General features: G+C 32.4%; 1 protein-coding gene across 2 annotated transcripts; it reads left to right on the top strand.

Annotated features, from left to right (window-relative positions):
- Window positions 1–1,754: 1,754 nt before the first annotated feature.
- On the top strand, window positions 1,755–19,251 carry LOC130898652 (CKLF-like MARVEL transmembrane domain-containing protein 8). Of its 2 annotated transcripts, none has more exons than XM_057808082.1 (5): window positions 1,755–1,884; window positions 7,359–7,485; window positions 13,750–13,932; window positions 17,642–17,767; window positions 17,870–19,251. In XM_057808082.1, exons 2-5 carry the CDS (start codon window positions 7,372–7,374, stop codon window positions 17,942–17,944), a joined length of 498 nt encoding a protein of 165 aa, XP_057664065.1. In that variant the 5' UTR covers window positions 1,755–1,884; window positions 7,359–7,371; the 3' UTR covers window positions 17,945–19,251. The 2 variants fall into 2 exon arrangements, with proteins under 2 accessions (XP_057664065.1, XP_057664066.1); XM_057808083.1 differs by having other exon boundaries at window positions 1,848–2,099.
- The last annotated feature ends 1,953 nt before the right edge of the window (window positions 19,252–21,204 follow it).

The raw sequence follows: 21,204 nt of genomic DNA, 5'->3' as shown, positions 1-21,204 counted from the left end.
AGCAAATCAAACTTTAGTTCAATATTATTGACTATCACAGTATTTTCTCCCTTAAATTATTTAACAAACATCGACGTTATGAATTGGACTGCAGATCTTCGCTTTCTTCAGAGTCGGTTCTCCCTGCCAGGTAATTCTTCTTTTGATAAGTTGGAATTTCTGAACACATTGTCACTAGACTAACACTACTCGTTTTGCGTAAACTTACTTTAGTTTCTGAACAAAAAATTGGTCATAGAAACGCGCACCAGACAATATAATTAGTGAGTGTAGTTTAGTCTTGGGTTTGGTTTAGTTATGGACTCATGATCCATCCATGGTTATGGAACGATGTAAATATTCCGTTTTGTAACTATAAAAAACTTGATGCATGAGTATGAGCAAACGCGACTTCTATTTTGCACACAGCTTTCTCATGTTCAACTTTTCAAATATTCAATGTACCTACCAACCTATTTCGCGCACTTTCCATAGACAATTTTCCACTACTGCTTTCTAGTCTCGTTTAAACTCTGCTTCTCCATTTTTTACTATTGTAATAACAGACCTACCACAAGTAAAATGCCGTTCAACAAAATAACTTCCATCCACCTCCCACATATCTTCCGATAGGCTCTCCTTCTTACATGCATTGGTTTCGAAAAGGTTGGGGTGAATCATCAGCACTTGAAATCTTCTTTTGATGGTTTCGACCTCGATACATTCTATCTTCTTTTGGTTCAATTCTCGGTAGATCAGCTGGGTTCCAATGTACCAAAACACGTTTACTGCTCGCTTAAGGCTGATATTTTGATGAGCTTGACCTTCTTAGGTGGAGCTAAGTCATCAATTTCAGCTTGAATCGTCTTCCGATGAGTCCTGCTAGTCGTCCTTTTGTTTTCGTCCATTGATGCATGAATATCATTCCTTGATCCTGGATTATCCCCAAGTATATTTTTTCCCACGCGATTTTTACTTTATCATTTTATACCTCGCTCTTTTTTTGAAAGAATCTTTCGGAGGAATCTTTTCTGCGTTGATGCGAATCTTCCACATTGTACACAAGTTGCCGATTCGGCTCAGTTACCCGAAGTCGTCGTATTACCATCGGTGGTTGAATATTCCTGGTGGCAATGGCAGTGTCGTCTTGTGTATTTATGTTGAGTGCCCTTTTTAGCATGGAGTAGAAAGTACATAGAAACGATGATTTATATTTAGTGATAAGTTTGCTAAAATATGCTAAAAATACAGTTTCTATAAACAATGACTTGATGTTCTTACTGCTACACGAATCTTAAAAATTTTTTCTATACCTTTTTATTGGTTTTTCAGATTTTTTGAGCGATGAACTTATGGTGTACATGCTAATTCATCCTCACTATCTGAATTTATCTTTTCAACACAAACTTTACAATATTTTGGTCGTAATTTGATGTCAAAATTATTCAATGGACATCATTCCTCTTAATAACAATAATGAATTGTACTCATTCGGTCAATCAGTTGATACAGAGCAGTACAGAAGCTTGATATTGGGTTCGTAAATAATCTTATCCGATTTTTGGATACTAAGATACTAGTACTTGTTCAAAAATAGTTGAATGTTTAAAATATGATTGAATAGTAGTAGACGAAAGAAATTTCTGATTAAATGGCGAGAGAAATTAATGTCTTATGCCCACCATATGAACACCTACCTGTGTTTCCTTCGGAAACTGGATTCGTTCCGAATGACATAATCGTCCCGCCTTGAATCAAATGTAATAATTTTATTTAAACACAGCCGACGTCTCGCTTTCGAGTCAACGATTACGATTGCAGAATACGCCGCCGCGGTGCAGTTAACTCGCGCTCTTGGCCGGTAAGTTGGTTAATAAACAAAACATCGCGTTCCAATAATAACAGGTGAGTTGAATCATTATAAAAAAGTATCATTAGATAACTTTTATGTTGTAAATGTCTTACTTAAATTGATAAAGATCTCAAAATATTACGCGAAAAGCAAATAAAGTATAAAAATAAATCTTATTGATCCAAGTGGTTTATCGCAGTCGTGAGTCAGGTTTTATTTTTGTGCTACTGATACGTTTTAGTGTTAAAATTATTGTGAGGAGTTTTATGTAAGTCGTTTTTTTTAAAATTTCGATGGAAATTAATAAATTTCGAATAAAAGAATTTATGCATTAAAAATGTCAAGGTTGTTCAAAACTTTCTTGTCTTTAATCCATTTAGATAAAAAATCGATATTAAAGAAACATTATTTTCTAGTTTTGGTAATTTTATACTTTCGCGGTTCCCTCGTTTTTTAGCTCTAAAAAATCGAAAAATCATCTGATTTTGATGAATTTTTTTTAATCTTCGTTTTTACGACAGATTCACGAAACAAATTATGGGAATAAAAAAAATGAAACCTTATATTGGTTTCAGGGCTTTAACTTTTTTCCAAATAATCAAATGTTGTTATATTTCCTTTCATTCATAATCTACACAAAAACCGAACAAATTGAAAAAAAAAATATACAAAAATGTTGATTTATCATGTTTTTACAATTAAAAAATGAATAAACAAATATTTCTCAATGTTTGTATCTTATGTCACAAGAAATGCGTTTATGATCACATTTAAAGTCATAAAACCCATATCCAGGTGAGATATTTCCCATATTTTTTCCATAAATCTGCCGTAAAAACGAAGTTTTTTAAAAAAAATTCATCGAAATCGGATGATTTTTCGATTTTCTAGAGCCGCGAAAGTATAAAATTACCCTAAGTAGTTTTGACTAAAATATAATGCTACACTTTGTATGAACTTATTATTGTGCATTTCTACATAATTTATTTTAGATTCAAAAAGTAAATAATTAATATGCTCTATGTAAACGTATATATGGTATGGATACTGTTATCCATCTGATACTAGTTTCAATACTTCCTTTTGAGGTATAAAATTACTGTTTAATTGGACGATAAAACCTTTGTTATCAATTTAGTTCGCTAAAAGAGGAAATTAATGTGTCGTTTTATCTTTTTAACCGCTGAATGAGATAGGTCTGTCTCGAGTTTCTTGATAGTATTCTTCATTTGATCTGTATCCGTTTCTACGTTTAATATTTTTTATTGTTATTTCTTCCATTTTTCCTCGGGTGCTACATGTTTACTGCATCTTGTTTTCTTTATCTTTCCAAAGTGATTTTGCAATACTCAATAGAAGTAACTACCAAGTGGTAATCATGGAAATAAAAAAGGTAGGGAACGGGCGAGTGCAAGTGAAGTCTGTAGTGCGGCGAGACAACCCAAGACATGCCGAGCAAATACAAATGTTTGGAGGTGTATTTAGTTCTGTCATTATCATTATTTTACAAATGGATTGATATTTTAATACATTTGGCTACTTGTGTATACAACTAAGTAGGAAACTTGAATAAAGTAAAGACAAAACTATTTTTTCTCTAAACGTGTAATGTTGGGACTTGGGATTCTATTCTGACTCGGGGTCCTTTCCCATTTTGTCGACTTGTGCTATCCTGTAGTTAGTTACGCCACTGCTCTCTCGCAACAAAATATGGTTAAATAGTTTAAATGGAACTATCAAACTCTGATATAAATTTTATAGTAAGGAATATTGTCGTTAAGTAAAATAACTGAGTTTTTTTATATTTAAGCTACGCTAATGTAAGCATTGACCGTTAAACTAAGCAGACTTATTCTCAAGTCGAAGCTTGGATATTTCGAACTTTGACGTAACTTTGTTTTTACAATTTAATTTAGTTTGGATAAAAATCGATACGATTTAAAATTATTTTTAGATCAATATTACTTGGATTTGTAAACTGGAATACAGATTCGAAATAATACATAACGAATTTTCAACTAATCCTTGTTATTAAGGTCACAAATAATTTTAGCGTATGTGTTTATACTACTTATTTATATTAATTAGATATATGGACGATAATAAAGTGTAGTGAAGCTTTTAAACCGAAAATTTGATATTATTAGATCTTGTTATTATATATTCGCAACTACCATTTAAAACATTGTTTTGAGGGCTACCCTCAAATGAGGTCAAAACGCGATAAAATATCTACTTAAAATATAAAAAGCTTTTGAAATTTATTTTTGAGTATTTTGTAATTCAAAATAACTAGCGATGGATCGCAGACCATCTGTGAAGAAGGTAAAAATTCTTCTATAAAGCGGTATAATCATTTCTTCGATCATAAAACCTTTGGAGGATATTCAAAAGGTTAGATACGCTTTTATGTAGTGTTTATTGTTAAAAATACAGATATCTTCGGCCTAATTATCAGAATGCCTAACTTTTTTTAGGCCAACTTTACAGGAGCAAGTAGAAATTATTTATTTTTACTATGCCTGGGAATTATTTGAGAGCAATTTTGAATCTAGTAGTAATAAATATCAAGGAATTCAATTTTACCATTTCTTTCTAAAGCTGCAAATTATATTATTAATAAACGGGACTTACGAACTTTTGTTTGATGCAGGATCCAACCTTATTTGGGTGCGGGTGGAGCTAGGACTTTTTATTCTTTTTATCATTTTGCATACAACTAAAATTTTCAACATAATTCTTAGTATTATTGTTTATTTAGGCACAACCTTTAGTTTTAAACTTCTTTATCATTTTTATTAATTATCTCAAGAAATTAAAAACAGAGAACTTTGATAAGTCTTAGGTACCGTGTAGCTTAAGAATCAATTAACTTCAAGTTTCTACTCACGCCAAAGGAACAATGGCACAAACTTTTGTAAAATGTTATTTACATACATATGTTCTTATACAATATATAGAATAGGAACGCTCCCATATAATGAATGTAATGTCGAGTTTTAAAAATGAGGTAAATCGTCATAAAAATTTCCCATCGTATTTGTAATTGCAAGTATTTCTTTCTTTCTTTATTTTCAGTCTTGCCGAATCTAATTAAGGAATGTTATGTCAAGGAATGGCATACATTTTTTTCATACTGATTAGGAGCTCTTCCCAGTCGGTATTAGCATATCTCAATTTATAAGCAATCTTTCCATGAAATGTATACCTCAGAACTCTTGTATTAATCACTGATATTATATTAATCAATGATGATAATGATATTCGACTTCTTATGGATTTTTTTATTAGCAACTTCAGCCACATGCATAATCTGGTTGTACACTAATTTTTTTGGGTCTCAATCCTCTTTCTATAACAGAGTGAATGTTATCACAGTCAATTTGTGTGCGTCCTATCTCTAAGAATTTTTGTATAATAGTTACCTCAGACATCATACTAAAATTGATCAAGGCGTTGGATAATACCACATTCCTGTTTTGGTAAGTACAGCCATCACTGTACAATATCAGTTCCAGGTCCTCACCTTTCGGATTCTGATTGATGAATTTCCCTAAAGCAGTGACTATTATAGTAGAAAGCTTTTTATAATAAACTATAGTTGCAAGTACTTTATTTCTCAAAATAGCACATGTTGCCCTTAGGACACAAGCAAAACCGTACTGAACTAACCATTTTGCGTAGTATTACAAAATGGCGGCCGGGAGTTAGACGACATTATTTGTCTACTTTCGATGTTGTATTATTAGTTAACATTCTGATAATTATGCCGACAAGATGCTATAATTTATCTTACGATTAATAGTATATTATTCAATTAATCAGTAATAGCCATTACTCACGAATATTATACTTTATATGAAAATATCACTGCAGTTATTAAGAGGGGTTACCCGTCATCTAAAAGTAGTACTTGTAGTAGCTGTACTAATATTCTTAAAACTTTGTATGGTACAGTTATTTTTGTTAATTACTTTTCTTTCTCATTCTAACTTCTTATTCATATTGTCGTTGATACAACCTTCGACAACTGCGGTTTATTTCCACACTCCTAGTTTCCTAGTTTTATCACAGCTTTGATGTCACTACCTAACTTAACCGGACCTAACCAGTTTTAACAACACTCCAATTTGTTTTCCCATAACAGCTTAATTAAACATTTTGTAAAGTATCTTTCTGTTAAATAAAGAGTTTGATGTTCCGTGAGGTGGTCGCATTAAAAGACATTTTCTACAAAATCCACTTGACATGGTAAATGATCTAAATATCTTTGTTTTGTTGGCAGGTATATTGACTAAAGAGCTTCGTTGTAATTTTTTGAATCTACAATTTTCATGGAATGTAACTCATTCGTTCGGTAACTTCCATTTTACCCAAGATTAATGATATGATAATCGTTTTTGGCGACTCACTATGGTCAGAAGAAATGGATGATCTGGTTTTTCTTTAAGAAATTTATTAATTTTCTTTAGTGGCGTTTTTGTTCGATCGCGTATTAGGAACGCTAGCAGCTGTAAATAATTTACCTTGGATGTCATCCAAGGTACTTATTGTCATCCAAAACGACTTTTATTTCTTGTTTAATTCAGTGAAAGTCATGAGTAACCTAGTTATAAGATTGGTTACGGATTTTTTTATCTATTAATATATTCTCAAATCTAAAGCTGAATATCAAATTCTGTTCACAATATCTCCTTGATATCTTGCCCTGTGGCTCTGCTACCAACATTTAAGCTGAAGCTAATTAGCCACCCCTCACCTTAAGACAACAATAACTTCTCGATTCTCCTCATCTTCTCTAAAACTGTTCACTCGCTCTTTACTACACTAATTAACCTCCCTATTACTCATCTTCAATAATACTTGTGATGAAAGCATTTCTATAAATTCTATTAAAAAAAATTCTCCCTCAATACCGATGTTTTCAAAACTAACACCAGTTTCGGTTGTGTAATAACTAACGGGTTCCTTCCGATCACCTTTGACGTGTATTAGTTAAGCAGGCGAATTTTTGTTACATCTACCGCCCCTAGAAACATATTGCCACATGTACAAATTCTCTTTTCTTCATTCAGCTTATTAAAACTATTTTCACTGACCACCCACTAGTCCAAAACATGCATGACATCTACTTAACTATCTTCTCTGGCTTCCTTCTCATAATGGAAACAAAACAGCAGATTACCAGGCCAAAGCTACCTTCACAAATGATCTCAACACAGCTTTAAAAACTGTAATCAAGATTATTGATGCGATGTATGGTGAAGCTTCTCAACAACCAACTATCTACTTCTCATTTTTTCCGGTTAACTGATGTCTTCAGGGAATTTTCCTGTTTGGCACATGCTTCAATGACCGTCATGTATATACTCACCGACCACATATAATATTCTATTACATAGTAAAAATTCCATCTGAATTCTAACGTTACAGAAATACTCAACTACATAACAGATATCAAGTTTTGGTGCTTCTTGAAGTTAACAAGTAAATTAGGAATTTGACATCCTTTTGTTCTGTTTTTCAGATAAGAAGTCGCAATGTCCCACACAGTAACGGTAACTAGGACAACTACAACAACAACTACCTCAGCTATTATCATCAATTCAGGATATTTGAAATCATGGCCAGGATTACTAAAATTAGCCGAACTGGTATGTTTGTTCTAATTATAACTAAATGGAAATTCCATTATTAATTTTAAAACAATTAACACAGAGTCAAAGTTTATGTTTAGAGGTCAAATACGTTTATCGAATATAGAAATGTTACGCTAATTATAATATGCACACCGGTAAATATACGAGAAGATACAGAATTTCATTTTTTCCCATTTGACCCATTTCAGCAAACTTTATTAGGAAAGTGGTTGGATTGTTGATGAAAACCGGAAAGCTTAATAAGAAAGAAAGGAGAAGGTCGCAAACATCTGCGACGGTATATTAAATTGAAATCTTTAATAAATAGAGACTGAATAGCTCCACAGATAGCTAACCTCCTAGAAGAGGTTCGAAGTACATGATAGAGCCATTAGAAGAAAAGAGAAGTTGCACCAAAAAGAAAAAAGTTCCGATGCTTCAGCGACCTCAGAATGAGCTCCCGACTATAAGACGTCTGTTCACAGATGAAAATCGATTTTGTATTCATTCACTTGATGGAAGAAGGAGAAAAACTAGATGTCGGAAAAAAAACATAGAGAGTGATTTAATTTCACGTCTAGTTTGCAATAATTTTTGTGGATGCTAATATATTTAGTTGTGCTTTGAATGCGTATGGATTATTTACGATAATTTAACCTCTCACCCTCTAATCGAAATACCCTTCTAAAGGACGATGACTGAAATGCAATTGATTAGCCATCATGTTCTCCAGACCTTAATCAAATTGACAATATATTGGATTGTTAGGTAGAAGAATAATGAATGCAAAGCTATAACATTAATTTCAATTAATGCTGAAACCTCATAGAGGTTCTTTTATGCGGAACGCTTGGTGAGCCTGAATGTTGTAAATTGGACTCCGTGGACTCGCCTTGCGGGTGACATGAGTTAAAGGCCATCGTTAATTCTTGAAATCGCTCTCACTATGATCTCAAAAGAGAAAAGATGGAAGCTAATGCTTCTAGATAGTTTCGTGCTTACCTATGCTTATTTTAAAAGAAAATAAGTTAAAAAAACATTATTCAATGGAAAGGCCTCTGTATAGTGAATTCCACCATCTTTACGAAACACTGCACCAGTAACCAGTACCCAGAACTTTCAAAAACTAATCTCATTGGGGAAACACTGCCACTGGCGCGGGCCGAGAATTGGCGCTGGCGACACCATCGGCAGAAGCTGTACTTTGCGAACAACAACAGCGTTAAATTACAAAATAATTTGAAATTTCGAAATATGCTCGAAACGCACCAACACGTCGTATCTGTCACCCGCTAAGCACGCTCCTATGTTTTATATATTGGCTGCAAATATTGTTGTGTCGCTTCTGTTGCCACTTAGTTATAGGTCTTGAGGTCTGTAATTTAATGTCGCAATGAATCGATGAAAGAAATATTCTGAAAGGAAAAGGAAATACTGCGGCTATGTAAATATTTTCATCAGCTATTTACTCCACTTGGTGTTCTGAATGTAAGTTTACTTTTCTTTATTATTGTGCACTCCTATATATAAGAACAAACAATTTAAGTGTGGACCTTAACTTAACAGTTATGTATTAAAGGAGTAAAGCTTCAATTCAAAAAAATATTCGTTGAAATATTGTGCGCTCCCCTAATATTGCCAAAATGTTTAGAATGTAATACTATTTTTGTAAATATTGACGATACACTCCAATCATAAAATCCATTTGAAATGTCTATAAATCTAAACTTGCATAAACATGTGTGTGAGACCAAAAATCCACGTGTTCCATACGTGACTGTTACTACATTTTCGAATTTAGAATTTTAAAGTTTTAAATTTTGGAAGAAAACATTTATTGCGTCATGTATTTCCACCCACCTGGCGCTTTGTGTAGTAAATATTTATCTGTCGCTGCCAAGCTATCTTTCTAATTATTTTTAATGATTTGGTGGTGTTTTCGTATACACTGTGTATATTTTAAAACTACCCTGTAACCCAAAAGTTTCGATCACATGAAGTCACTTATATAAGAAAACTTTTCCAAAAACAAAATGTGGAAAAAAGTTCTGCGAAAAGGCAGTTGTTTACAATAAACAATTACATGAAAGAATAGAATAGTATCATACAGTGTAATTGTGAATGATGGTGAAGTGGTAATGTAAACAGTTCAGTATGATTTTGATCAGGTAACCAGGGTGAAGGATTTTTGGTAGTGCTTTATATCAAATACCAAGGAACGTGTTCAAGGGCTTGAACTATCTTATCAGACGAAGGTAACAGGTGCACAATTTTCCTATTTCTTGGATAAGTTACAGACTTTGAATAAGAATAAATAGAAGTTTAAAAATATAAAAAACACGATTCAATAGTAAACCAAACTAAAAATTGAAGTAAGCGTAGAGTGATAATTAAAAGATATTGTATTGTGGTGTGCTTTACACGATAATTTTATAATAACTCCAATTAAAGCGCAACAAGTACCCCAATTACTGGTTTTACTCCCGAAAAACTATTTTTAAAAAATTTTATTCACAAAAATTAAAATTAAAAAATTAATATTGAATGAATTAACTTAAATCAACTATTGAGCTAAATACGCGGTCTGGCTATTAAATAACGAGACTCCTTACGAAAAAGAGTTTTATTATAAAAATTATTCTACATTCGAATGCTCCCCTTCAATATACCTCCCTCTCCTCGTCACACACCTTTCCACACGTGTTTTCCATTGATCGAAGTCTTCTTTGGTGAGCGCCTTTAGGAGTTTTTTTCTTTACCGCTCCCATCGACTCAAATCGGATCCCTTTTAAAGCAGATTTTATCTTCGGAAACAAAAAAAAGTCGCACGATGCCAAATCTGGTGAGTAAGGCGGGTGTTCGAGCATTGGAGTGCGCTTATTGGCCAAATAATTTTGGTCAGGCGCCAGAATGTGTAATTCCTCGTGTAAAATTTTTCTAAACGTTTCTTTATCGGCGTTTACAACTCCAGCAATCATCCTGATGTTCATTCGACGATTTGCACGCACACTTTGGTTGATTTTGGTTACTGTTGAAGCAGGCACAGGGAGACCTGGGCGCTGGTAATCTTCAGTGTTCTCTCGGCCCTCACTAAAGCCCTTACACCACTCAAAAAGATGCGCACGACATAGGGAATTGTCCCAATAGGCCTTTGGCAACAATTTATAGCACTCAGTCGGAGTTTTTTTTTTCAATTTAACGAGATATTTGAGATTGATATCTTGCTCCTGTTTTGCATCACATTTTCATTAAATGGTACTTCGCAACAATTTGAAGTTTTGAAAAAAATATTAATATTATTAATAGCAAAAGCAAAAAAACGTCTAGTTTGTTTGCTATTAACGTAGTTTTTTTAGATTCTCGAGCTATTATTTATTTGTTAATATTAATAATAAATTAGTTTCACATATTTTGTAAACCTAACACATTGTACGTAATGCGTTTACATATAATTTTCTCAATATTTACAAATATAAAATGATTGAAATAATTAATTTCCATTTAAAATAGAAGAATAGTGACTTCCTAGGCCGGAAAAAATTATTGCTGGATTACATTTGGTTATTTCATAATATAACCTAAGAAAATTCTTGTAGTGTAAACATACGTCAACGCCTTTGTTGCAATTTTTCTTATTTTCGATAGAGCTTTTTAACCATTTTTTCGTGTTTTGAATTTGTTGAGTTATTTTTATGTATAAAGCAGAGTTTTTAGACTCAAAGATGAATAGTTGTGAATTTAGAGGCAGAGAATCCGAAAGTTGCGATTGATACAAACCGCAAAAGGCAAATATAAAGATTAATTCACATTCATTAAAAACCATTTTTTTCTTCTGAAACCTGAAATTTAATGTAAGTTTTTTTTATTTTTGTAATTAAGAACTGCAAGTAGACGATAGAAACTAATTTTGTCTCTGTTATTGCTACCTCATTTTACTACACATAATTTTACACAATGCTTCCTAATGAAATATAAGCATGTAGGTGATTCATCTCATGGAATGATATTTTTATGCTTTTGAAAGTGACATTATGGTGCTGGAAGCTCAGGACCGTCATTTTATTGAAGACATTCAGACAACCAGTCAGAATTCAGCAACAGCGTCTGGAAAAAAAGTTATAGCAGAAAGCTGAAGTTGGACATGTTTGCAAAAAATCAGAAAAACCAATCGCAGAATATGAAACATTCTCCACCAAGACATCGCGAGCTTTCACACATCACTTTCTTCAGATAAAAAATAAATTGCGAGATAAATATTTTTCTAAACTTGATTTTTGCGTTAAAATCACATGTTTTGAAGGTACCTCAATCGGAATAGTTCAATTGGTTCAAACTCTTGCAAAAGTGTGTTGATCTGATTCAACAATATTTTGAAAGATTAGTGCTGATCCTCATGTGTAGGAAACTGTTTCCATTATTAAGTAAATATAGAGAAAAAAATATTGAACATTATTTTTTACGTGAAAAAACAATTAAAGAAACAGGTACTACCTAAATATAAGCTTGTAGGTAATGCATCTAATGGAATGATGTTTTAATGCTTTTGAAAGTGGCCATATGATGCTGAAAGTTCAGGACCGTCATTTTATTGAAGACATTCAACAACAGCGCCTGGAAAAATTGCTACAGCAGAAAGGAATTATTTCAAAGGACATCATGGTGTCACCGAATAACTTTAACAGCATCAGTCTCGTCACGGAATTGCCAGACCTCATAGGAATAATATAGGATAATAAAAAATACAACAATACATAAAAGATGCTACAAAATATTCATCCCACAACGATAGCACAATTAATAATTATAATTTTTGAATAATAATATTGGTGAACGTATGATACGACGGCACACCTACAACTCGTTTTATGTAATGAGCTATTTTCGCGTTGATGAACATTGGTCACATTGACCTACTTACAACGAAACAATTTTATAAGCAAGTTACCTTGAATCATACGTCGAAAGAATATATAATCAATGAAGATTTATCGGGTGAACCCATCTGTTTATATACAACTGTTAAATTAGATATTTTATCAACAGACGTATATATGAAGATAAAACCTATAGCTACACATAATATAGGAATATGTTAATAGTATGAAACCGCTCCACAAAAATTAAAAATATCATAACCTTCTCACGAGTTAGTTGAGTATTTTTAGAGAAACTGAAGCAATAGAACGTAAAATCGTATTATTCCATCACATGCTTTCAGCACGTTGCTAAAGAAGCTGAAAACGTTCATATTTTTTTAAAACGTTTCTATCGATATACTAAAAAATACCATATCAAGATAAAAATATTTTGAGAAATATATAATTCCGAGAATTAATTAGGAGTATTAAACATAAATGGACCACAGATGAGTGTAAAAATACTAAGAGAGAAAGAAGGAGATATTTAATAGTTAGCATAAGTCAAAAAAAAGATCTAGTGTCCTTTCACACTCTCGTCTGTGAAGCATAAAAAATTAGAAAGAGAGAAGAAAAGAACATTTTCATAAATGGACCAATGTACTTTCACTCTTACCAACATAAATTAATGGACTGAATCCAGAAAGTCAAGTTTGAACCCATTTCAGTTTAATTAGCCGCTTTGGTAAAAGCGGTAGTTCCCGTTGGATAAGAATCCTGTATAAACATTAACATTAAATTTGGTTCCAATTTAAAATAAGTAACAAGGAAGCTCACTAAATGTTAAAATCTGTCTTTAGCAACAATTTAGTAACTTTAAAGACTCTTTACAACTGTCATATAGTCTTTAAAAAGTCGGGAAATTTGTGACACGATGTGTGAGGAAGTAGACTTTATAAATGGACCAACGACTTTCTTCTTTATAATAAAAATGCGTCGTACCACAAGTAGTTTTTGATTCGAGAGTTTTAGCAGTTAAAACTTTGTCTGTCTGTTTACATCCATCATTTTCACCAGATTTAGCACCATATGGCTTCTGACTTTTCAAGAAAATAAAAAATGTACTAAAAGGGAAACGTTTTAACATCCGTACATTGAATGAGATATCACGAACTTTTTGAAAAAAAAATTAGAGCAAAACTGTTTTATGTCATTCTCATGGTCAAAATTTTTTCCTGTAACAAAAATTGATATATAAGTAGCCAAGAAATTTCCATTTAAAGCTACTGAGTTGATATCTTTTTTTCCTAATATATAATAATTCCAATCTCCTAATAGTTCCTAAATAGTATTGAAACTTTCTAACATAGTTTCTGAATATTATTTAGAATATGAGTCTTTAACAATCTATTTTCTGTTCCAGATTCTAGGAATAGTCACCGTGGGCATAGTGAGTTACTATGTTAACAAATACATACGTTTGGTATACTCACCAGAAATATTCTTTCTCCTTATGGCTGTTACATTCTTAGTAGGAACATTTTTATTATTGACGTCGTGTTTAATATCTATCTCGACTGCTTCAATTATCTCAAAAACAATTTACGTAAGTATAATATTTCATTTAAGAAATTTGGACAATTTTGTGTTCCATAATGCCCAAAATAATATAAAATGGTTTAAATCAACAACAGTGTGCAATCATCTCGCTTCAACTTTTGGTGATGAAACATCTCTTCGCTGGTTTTCCAAATTCAAATGTGGTCGCACTTGCGTAAACTGATTTAGGCATACTTGGGCATTAGTTCCTCTCGCATACATTCAATATTGCATCAACATTTAACTGTCGAAAAGTTTTTTTCGCTTTGAACAATCGCTCAAAAAAACATTCGTGCCGATTAGTGTTCAGACATGTCGAAAAAATTCAATCACGGTGCTTCAAAAGACGTCTATAAGATGGTGACAGGTGACGAATCATAGATCTATGTATATGATTCCGAAACTAAGCAACAATCTACTTTCAAGACGAGCCAAATTCGATAAAAGTGGTTAGCGCACGTCAAATATTGCAGAATATGAATCATTCTCCACAATGTGAGTTCTCACACATCAGTTCAAAGAAAAACATTTTTGAACAGTCAAAACATCGAATTCATGGGTCATCTTTCGTACGTTATTTGGCACCAATGATTTCTTCTTATTCCCGCAGATAAAAAATAAATTGCGAGTTCAATATTTTTCTAAACTAGATTGTTGCGTTAAAATCACATGTTTTGGAGGTACCTCAATCGGATTGGTTCAATTGGTTCAAACGCATGCAAAAGTGTTTTGATCTGTCTAGACAATATTTTGAAAAACAATAGTAGCAGTATCCAATTGTCTATCTCAAAATTTAGTAGCAACCCTCGTATTATGAAATATCATACCAGACATTGGGGGCTTAGGATTGATAATCAGAAAAATTATACATTATACAACATTGTAGGATATAATAGGATGAGTCAATATCAGTATTTTAAGAAGGCTGTTGCTTATACACTCAAAATAAATATATTTCTTTCCCATAACAACATCTTCTTTTAATGAAGACCAACAATTTTTTTTTCACGCGGTATACCTACATAGAACATTCTTCAAATTATAGGTAGAGAAATTAGAGCATTACATATAGGATCGATAACCGAGAACTCACAATGTAAAAGTTAAAAAGTAAAATTCCAGTTAGAAACATTTTTAAGATAAAAACTGAGATCGATTTTTTGGAAACTACCCACTAAACATTAAGAAAACCATATAAAATCGTCAAACCTCTATTAACAAAAAGAATATTTTTTAAGCCATATTAGAGCAAATTGTAGGCGGAGCTCCAAATTGTCTCAAATGAGCGGTTGACCACCTAACATTTACTTGCTGGCGAGAGTGGGCGTTAAAAGAATTAGCGGAGTTTTCCAAAATTCACGTACCACCAAATATATTATTATCGCCACAGAAGGCATGTTGATTTTACTTTAATGTAAATTAGTTAAACACTCCACTAAAATAATCAATAACTTACAAATTATAACCTTCTCAAGCTTTTGCTTTATTTTTTCTTTTTCGGCATTTGTTATTATTCACTCCAACGCTCAAATCGCTTCTTAATCCGTTCCACGTAGGCTTACGATGGAAACGCGTTGGACCAAGTCGAAACGGGATCGTGGTTGTGAACGTGATTGTCCTCATAGCTTAGTGGAATGCACTATTGGTAAATGCATGATATAAAGACTACAAGATGTGTTCTTACCGAGGGCACATTTTCGACTCGATCTGCGCATCTCTTTGGGAGCGAATTCTCATTGGCTGCTTCCCAGCTAGTGCGCTATAGCACACATTGTAGTCTTTACATCATGGGTAAATGTGCTAGTGTCTCAAAAAGTTGGAATTATAGAGGCAAACAATTCCAGCAAAGTCGAGTAATATGAAGTTCTTTTTTTCTAGTATTACATGATATATACGGCATGAACACACCATATATTTATTATCATATTTGTAAAAGAAGTAATTCCATTGTTCTTCTTGTCTGTAAGTTGTCAATACTTTACAAAAAAAAAGTAAATACATACTGTGAAATAACGCATATTAGCAGTAAGTATCAGATAATATAAAAAGCCTGTATACTGGTCAATGAAATTGTTTACTTCTATATCATTCATGATGACTTCATTCGCTTGATATTTTTATTGATGTATTGTTTAACAAATTAGTTGGCTACAGATATTATAAAAAAGTTCAAGAGTTCAACATCGTATACAATTTTAGTTGTATTAAGATAGTGGTGCTTTGGCTGATGAAATAACCTAAAATAATAATAATTCACTTTGTATCAATAACTATGCACAAGGGGACAGCTCAAGACGCCACATCGGTACACTGTCAAACGTTATTCATTTAAAATGTATGGTAGTATTGGAACATTATCAATATCAATGAAATGTTTTAAGTATTCGTTAATATAATTCTTTTGTAAATATCATGAAAAACATTTAAAAAGATATGACTTTGGAATAGTATACTCAAAATACCTAACAAATCAAACTTCTTCTTCTCCTTCCGTGTATTAGGCGTAGTCGCCTATTCTATCTTCGACATCCTTGCCTCCCATCCTGCTTCAAGGCTGTCGCTCCACCTTTTTCTGAGTCGGCCGGTACTTCTTCGGCCCTATGGGGATTTATCGCGCGCTATCTTGACCAGTCTGCTGTTATCCACATGACTTATGTGCTCATGACATTCTTTCTTTCTTGATAGAACCCATTCGTTGACGTCATCTATTTTGCACAATCTTCTGATGTTCTCACTTCTTTCCCTGTCCAGTAGGGTTTTTCCGACTATCCTGCGCAGCACTTTCATCTCTGCTGTTTTCATCATTCTTTTGGTTTTCACCGTTTCTGGTCGTGTCTCTCTTACTTCGTTCTCTACGTCTCCCAATCCTGAAATCTCGATTCCTAGGAATTTCATTACTTGGTGAATTATCTGGTCGTCTTCGACTAGCTTTTCGGACTTTTGGTTGTGCGTTAAATCGCACCGAACCTCACTAGACGCTGCCGATTCTGCACTGATGAATATGTCACGACCGTTGTCCTTGACCGCTCGACAGGCAAAAATTGTTTTTATGGTGCTATCCTCTTGCGTATAGTCATTGACTTGAGATTACAAGTTTTTCGCTTCGGAATTTATTTGGTTCTTGCTAAATATTCTTAAGGAATAAGCAAAGATTGGTGCCCAGGATGGCTGCTGCAATGGCGGACGGCTATAACCGCTTTAGTATATAAAAATTAATTTATAGCGAAAATACTTGCGTCAAATATCAAAAAAAAATCAGAAAGACATTTATTGTCCGCTACAGACATGCTAGCGGAGCAATAATTTCAAAATTCAATAAATGACAATGATTAAGATGAGATTAAGATGAGATTGAAATTATCGTATTTTAAAATACAGTAACTGCTTCGTATCATATTCATCATATCATATGGGACTTGAAATAGTGTCCAACTGTATGTGATAAATAACAGTTCAAAAACCTCCCAGAATGGCGCTGGTATACCTCTACTCTCCGTCCTTCGAACGAATGGTTTTTCAGTTATTTCCAACAAGTAACACACAGTTTAAAAATTATTTTCGAATAAAAGAAGTGAGATCAATTTCAAATATATGAAAACTCTATTTACAACGTAATTTTAATAACTTGTAATCCTAAATTTTATAACTGTGAATTGAAAAACAATTGAAAATATTAGCTAATAATGTCAGTTTTTTATCATTATTAATTGTTGCAGGAAGTGGTGTACCACGGTTTTGCTTTTATCTTGGTGTTAGCCGCTAGTTTAACTCTAGTTACAGAGATAAATCATAAAAGACAAAACTACTACGGAGGAGATTACGAACCTTATTTTGCAGCCGCTGTAAGTAGTAAAAAAATTAGTATTTATTTTATATTATGATCAAACTTTAGCACAAACTTTATTGAATACATACAATTTTAGTGATAAAAATCTTTTTTGCAGATTATTGGACTTGTTAATGCCGCCCTATATCTTTTAAGCACAATCTTTGCCCTCAGGAGCTACAGAGGATTGTAATTTCTCATTATTTTGTATTTATTTATTTTTCTTTGTATTTTTTTGTTAAATATCTATTTTATACCATTTTTTATTTCATTTTAAAAGTACTTATGCAATTTAATCATCAATTAACTATAACGGATAATTTTCAATAAATCTATAACTTGCATAAAACATTTACTCACAAAGGTGTTGACTGAACCGTTATAATCTGATTATGTTATAAATAATGGCGCAGATACTCTCTTAGTTACATTGGTCTCATATTTAACGATCAGAAATTATATTTCCAATCACGTATTCCACATAGCAATTAACACTTTCATAGTGAAATTATTATATGCAACTTGTAGATTTTGAAATAAATCAGGATATAAATATATATGATGTTCACTTTTTATTTAACTAAAATCGAAAAATTAATAAGATTCAAGAGTTTACTTCAACATAGGTTTGTTAAAACCTCTTCTCGGAACGGTTATTGGAAGCGTTTAAATGATATTTTCTGCGCGATTTCCTGCTATGCTTGATTCTGGTAACAGTATTTGCTAGGTTTGCTCCAACCCATCAAAAAACCGTCCTTGGTACGGTGACGATTCTGCGCAGTAGAGTTTACGTATTCCAACTGGGCGGCTACCATTATACGACTGATTCTGTTTTGTGCTCCAACCGACTTGTGTGCATAGCCGGAGAATGAGCAGAAAATATCATCCAAATGCTTCCAATAACGTTTCCATGAACAATCCAGATTAGCAGGTTGAACGAACCTGTTATCAACCAAGCTGGAACATAAAAATTCACAAAAAGTGAACATATTACGTTTTATATAGATTTTTTTATTAATAATAAGATCTTAATGCTGCCATAATATTGCATTTTAATTGTGCCTTACATGTAAGCTTTTTATATATAAATGAATTGGTAAATTTAAACAATAATTATATTTATAATACTGTATACTATTATACAACAAAGAATTTTTCGATAATTTCAATAGTAGGTGTACAAATATAAACAAAATAAACAAATTTTATTATAAATTATAAAGATCAAAATATAAAAATTATATTTGTAGCAATATAAATGAATAGTTTTCACTAATTATTTTAAGTTTACAATGTTATTTTTTGAAGAATTTAAATAGAATGTCGTTGTGTTGTGTCGAATGCACTAATTGTAGATTTAATATCAGAATATTGTGAACCAAAAATCATAATTTATTTTTATCATTTTCATTTATATTTTTGTAAAACATTGTGTACAGTTTGTTAGGTTATAAAATTTGTAATCATATGTCCAATATGTTGAATAAATAGTCAATAACATCTGTATGTTTTATTACATCCTGATAATGTTTTTTTTTGGAAACTAAATTTAAAATATGACCAATTGTCGCCGTTCTAAAAAGAAGCATAAATCTATTTCTAACGAGATTTAATGCATTTCATATGAACAATTGATAATGTCCTAGTAAAATCATTAAAATCGTTTCATCGTAGCTCATACACAATATAATTTTGAAATAAAATGATTTTTTGTACTTAAATAACTGTTTTGGCACTTAAAATTTTTGCACTATACAAAGTAATGAACGTCGGAACGAATACGGGGATGCATTTAAACAACGTTGCCAAACTTTGGAAGTAGTAAGGAAACTACGGAAACAATAAACAACGAGGTTAGGTTGATATTGGCCATACATTTTCATTTCAATTAATAAATACGAGGACAGATTAAAAGAATAGTGATTTTTATATATTTTCACTACACACTACACACACAAGTTCTATTTTAAACTAACGACCCTAGCTAGAATCTGGCAGTATAATATTTTTTTCTTTCGCAGCTGCAACAGACTCAAATCTTGTTCCTTTCAAAGCAGATTTAACAGAAAAGAGCTAGAAGTCGCACGTTGCAAGATCCGACGAATAATGTGGGTGATCTAACACAGGGATGTTGTACTTAGCTAGCAATCCTTTGAGAGACAGTTCGAACTGTCAGATCGAACAAGATTACCAACTTTTCGATATTTTTATCCGCTTTTGACGTGGAAGAGCGTTCCGAACGTGTCTCAACAACTTTTCGGCCATTTTAAAAACGCTTAAACTATTCAACAACATGAGAACGTGACATACAAACATTGCCATACACTTGTTTCAATAAATTATGAGTTTCAGATGCAGTTTTTTTTAAGTTTCATGTAAAATTTCACAACAATCCGTTGCTGTGTTTTTACGACGATAATTTTTACGGCATAACAAGAAAACATCCCCTATACAAACGAGCGCCACAGCTCCAAAATCCTCCAAAATCTTCAGTGCAATAAAAACACATGAAAGGCTTTGGAGAAGAAGAATTGACAGAAAACAGAAAAATCTGTATAAATAACCATCAGTAACAAGTTTCATAGAAATTCAAAGAGTGAAACGGTTGGGGTGTACCAAAAGGATGCCGGAGAATAGATTTGCAAAAAGGGTCATTGAAGAAGGAAAACGAAGTAAAAGAAGAATGAGGTCAAAGAAAAAATGGTTGGATGCAGTGTAAGAAGCTATCAGAGAGATAGAATTGGAGTTCAATAGTGTAGAATCGTAACTGTGGAGAAGAATTGTGAAGACTCATGAGAAAAGAAAAATAATTTCTTAAGGCAAAATTACAAGATAATCTTAAATTCATACTTATAAAATATTTGAAGGAAAAATCAACTTTCTGAATTTAGCCAAAGTCGCCGTCCCGACTCATAGTTACCCGACTTCTAAGTTTTATTTTTACAACATGCATTATTACTACAGTGGCGCCCTCCTAATATAATAACTTTTGTTGGACACTTTTTGATATACAGAGAAAGTTCTCCTTACTTTCATCCTCCATAAAGCAATATAATGAAATTTGAAATAACATTTTCTGATATACACAACAATTACTAAATTGGAAATACTGAACACAATTTCATTAAAATCAAAATCCAAGTGACCGAGAAAACAGAACACATACTTTTGTCAGAAATCAGATAGTGTCAAAACAGAGATCAACACTTGCAAATATATCAAGGTAGAGATTATATAAAAGTGAGAGTGAGAGAGGAACTAACCATGGCGATTTTCAAAATGGCAGCCAAACAATACCAATCAGTTATCACTATCATTTAATAAGTAATATGATTAAGAATATGAATGAATTAATAACGAGATTAGTTTGGAGAAATATTTCAATTTTATCAAAACTGATTTATGAAATTTTCGCTGACATTCAAGAGCAAATTCTAATTCTTTGAATAAAAT

Source organism: Diorhabda carinulata, chromosome 10 (genome assembly GCF_026250575.1).
Source record: "Diorhabda carinulata isolate Delta chromosome 10, icDioCari1.1, whole genome shotgun sequence".
NCBI lineage: Eukaryota > Metazoa > Arthropoda > Insecta > Coleoptera > Chrysomelidae > Diorhabda > Diorhabda carinulata.
This window is presented reverse-complemented; position numbering and strand designations above follow the sequence as displayed.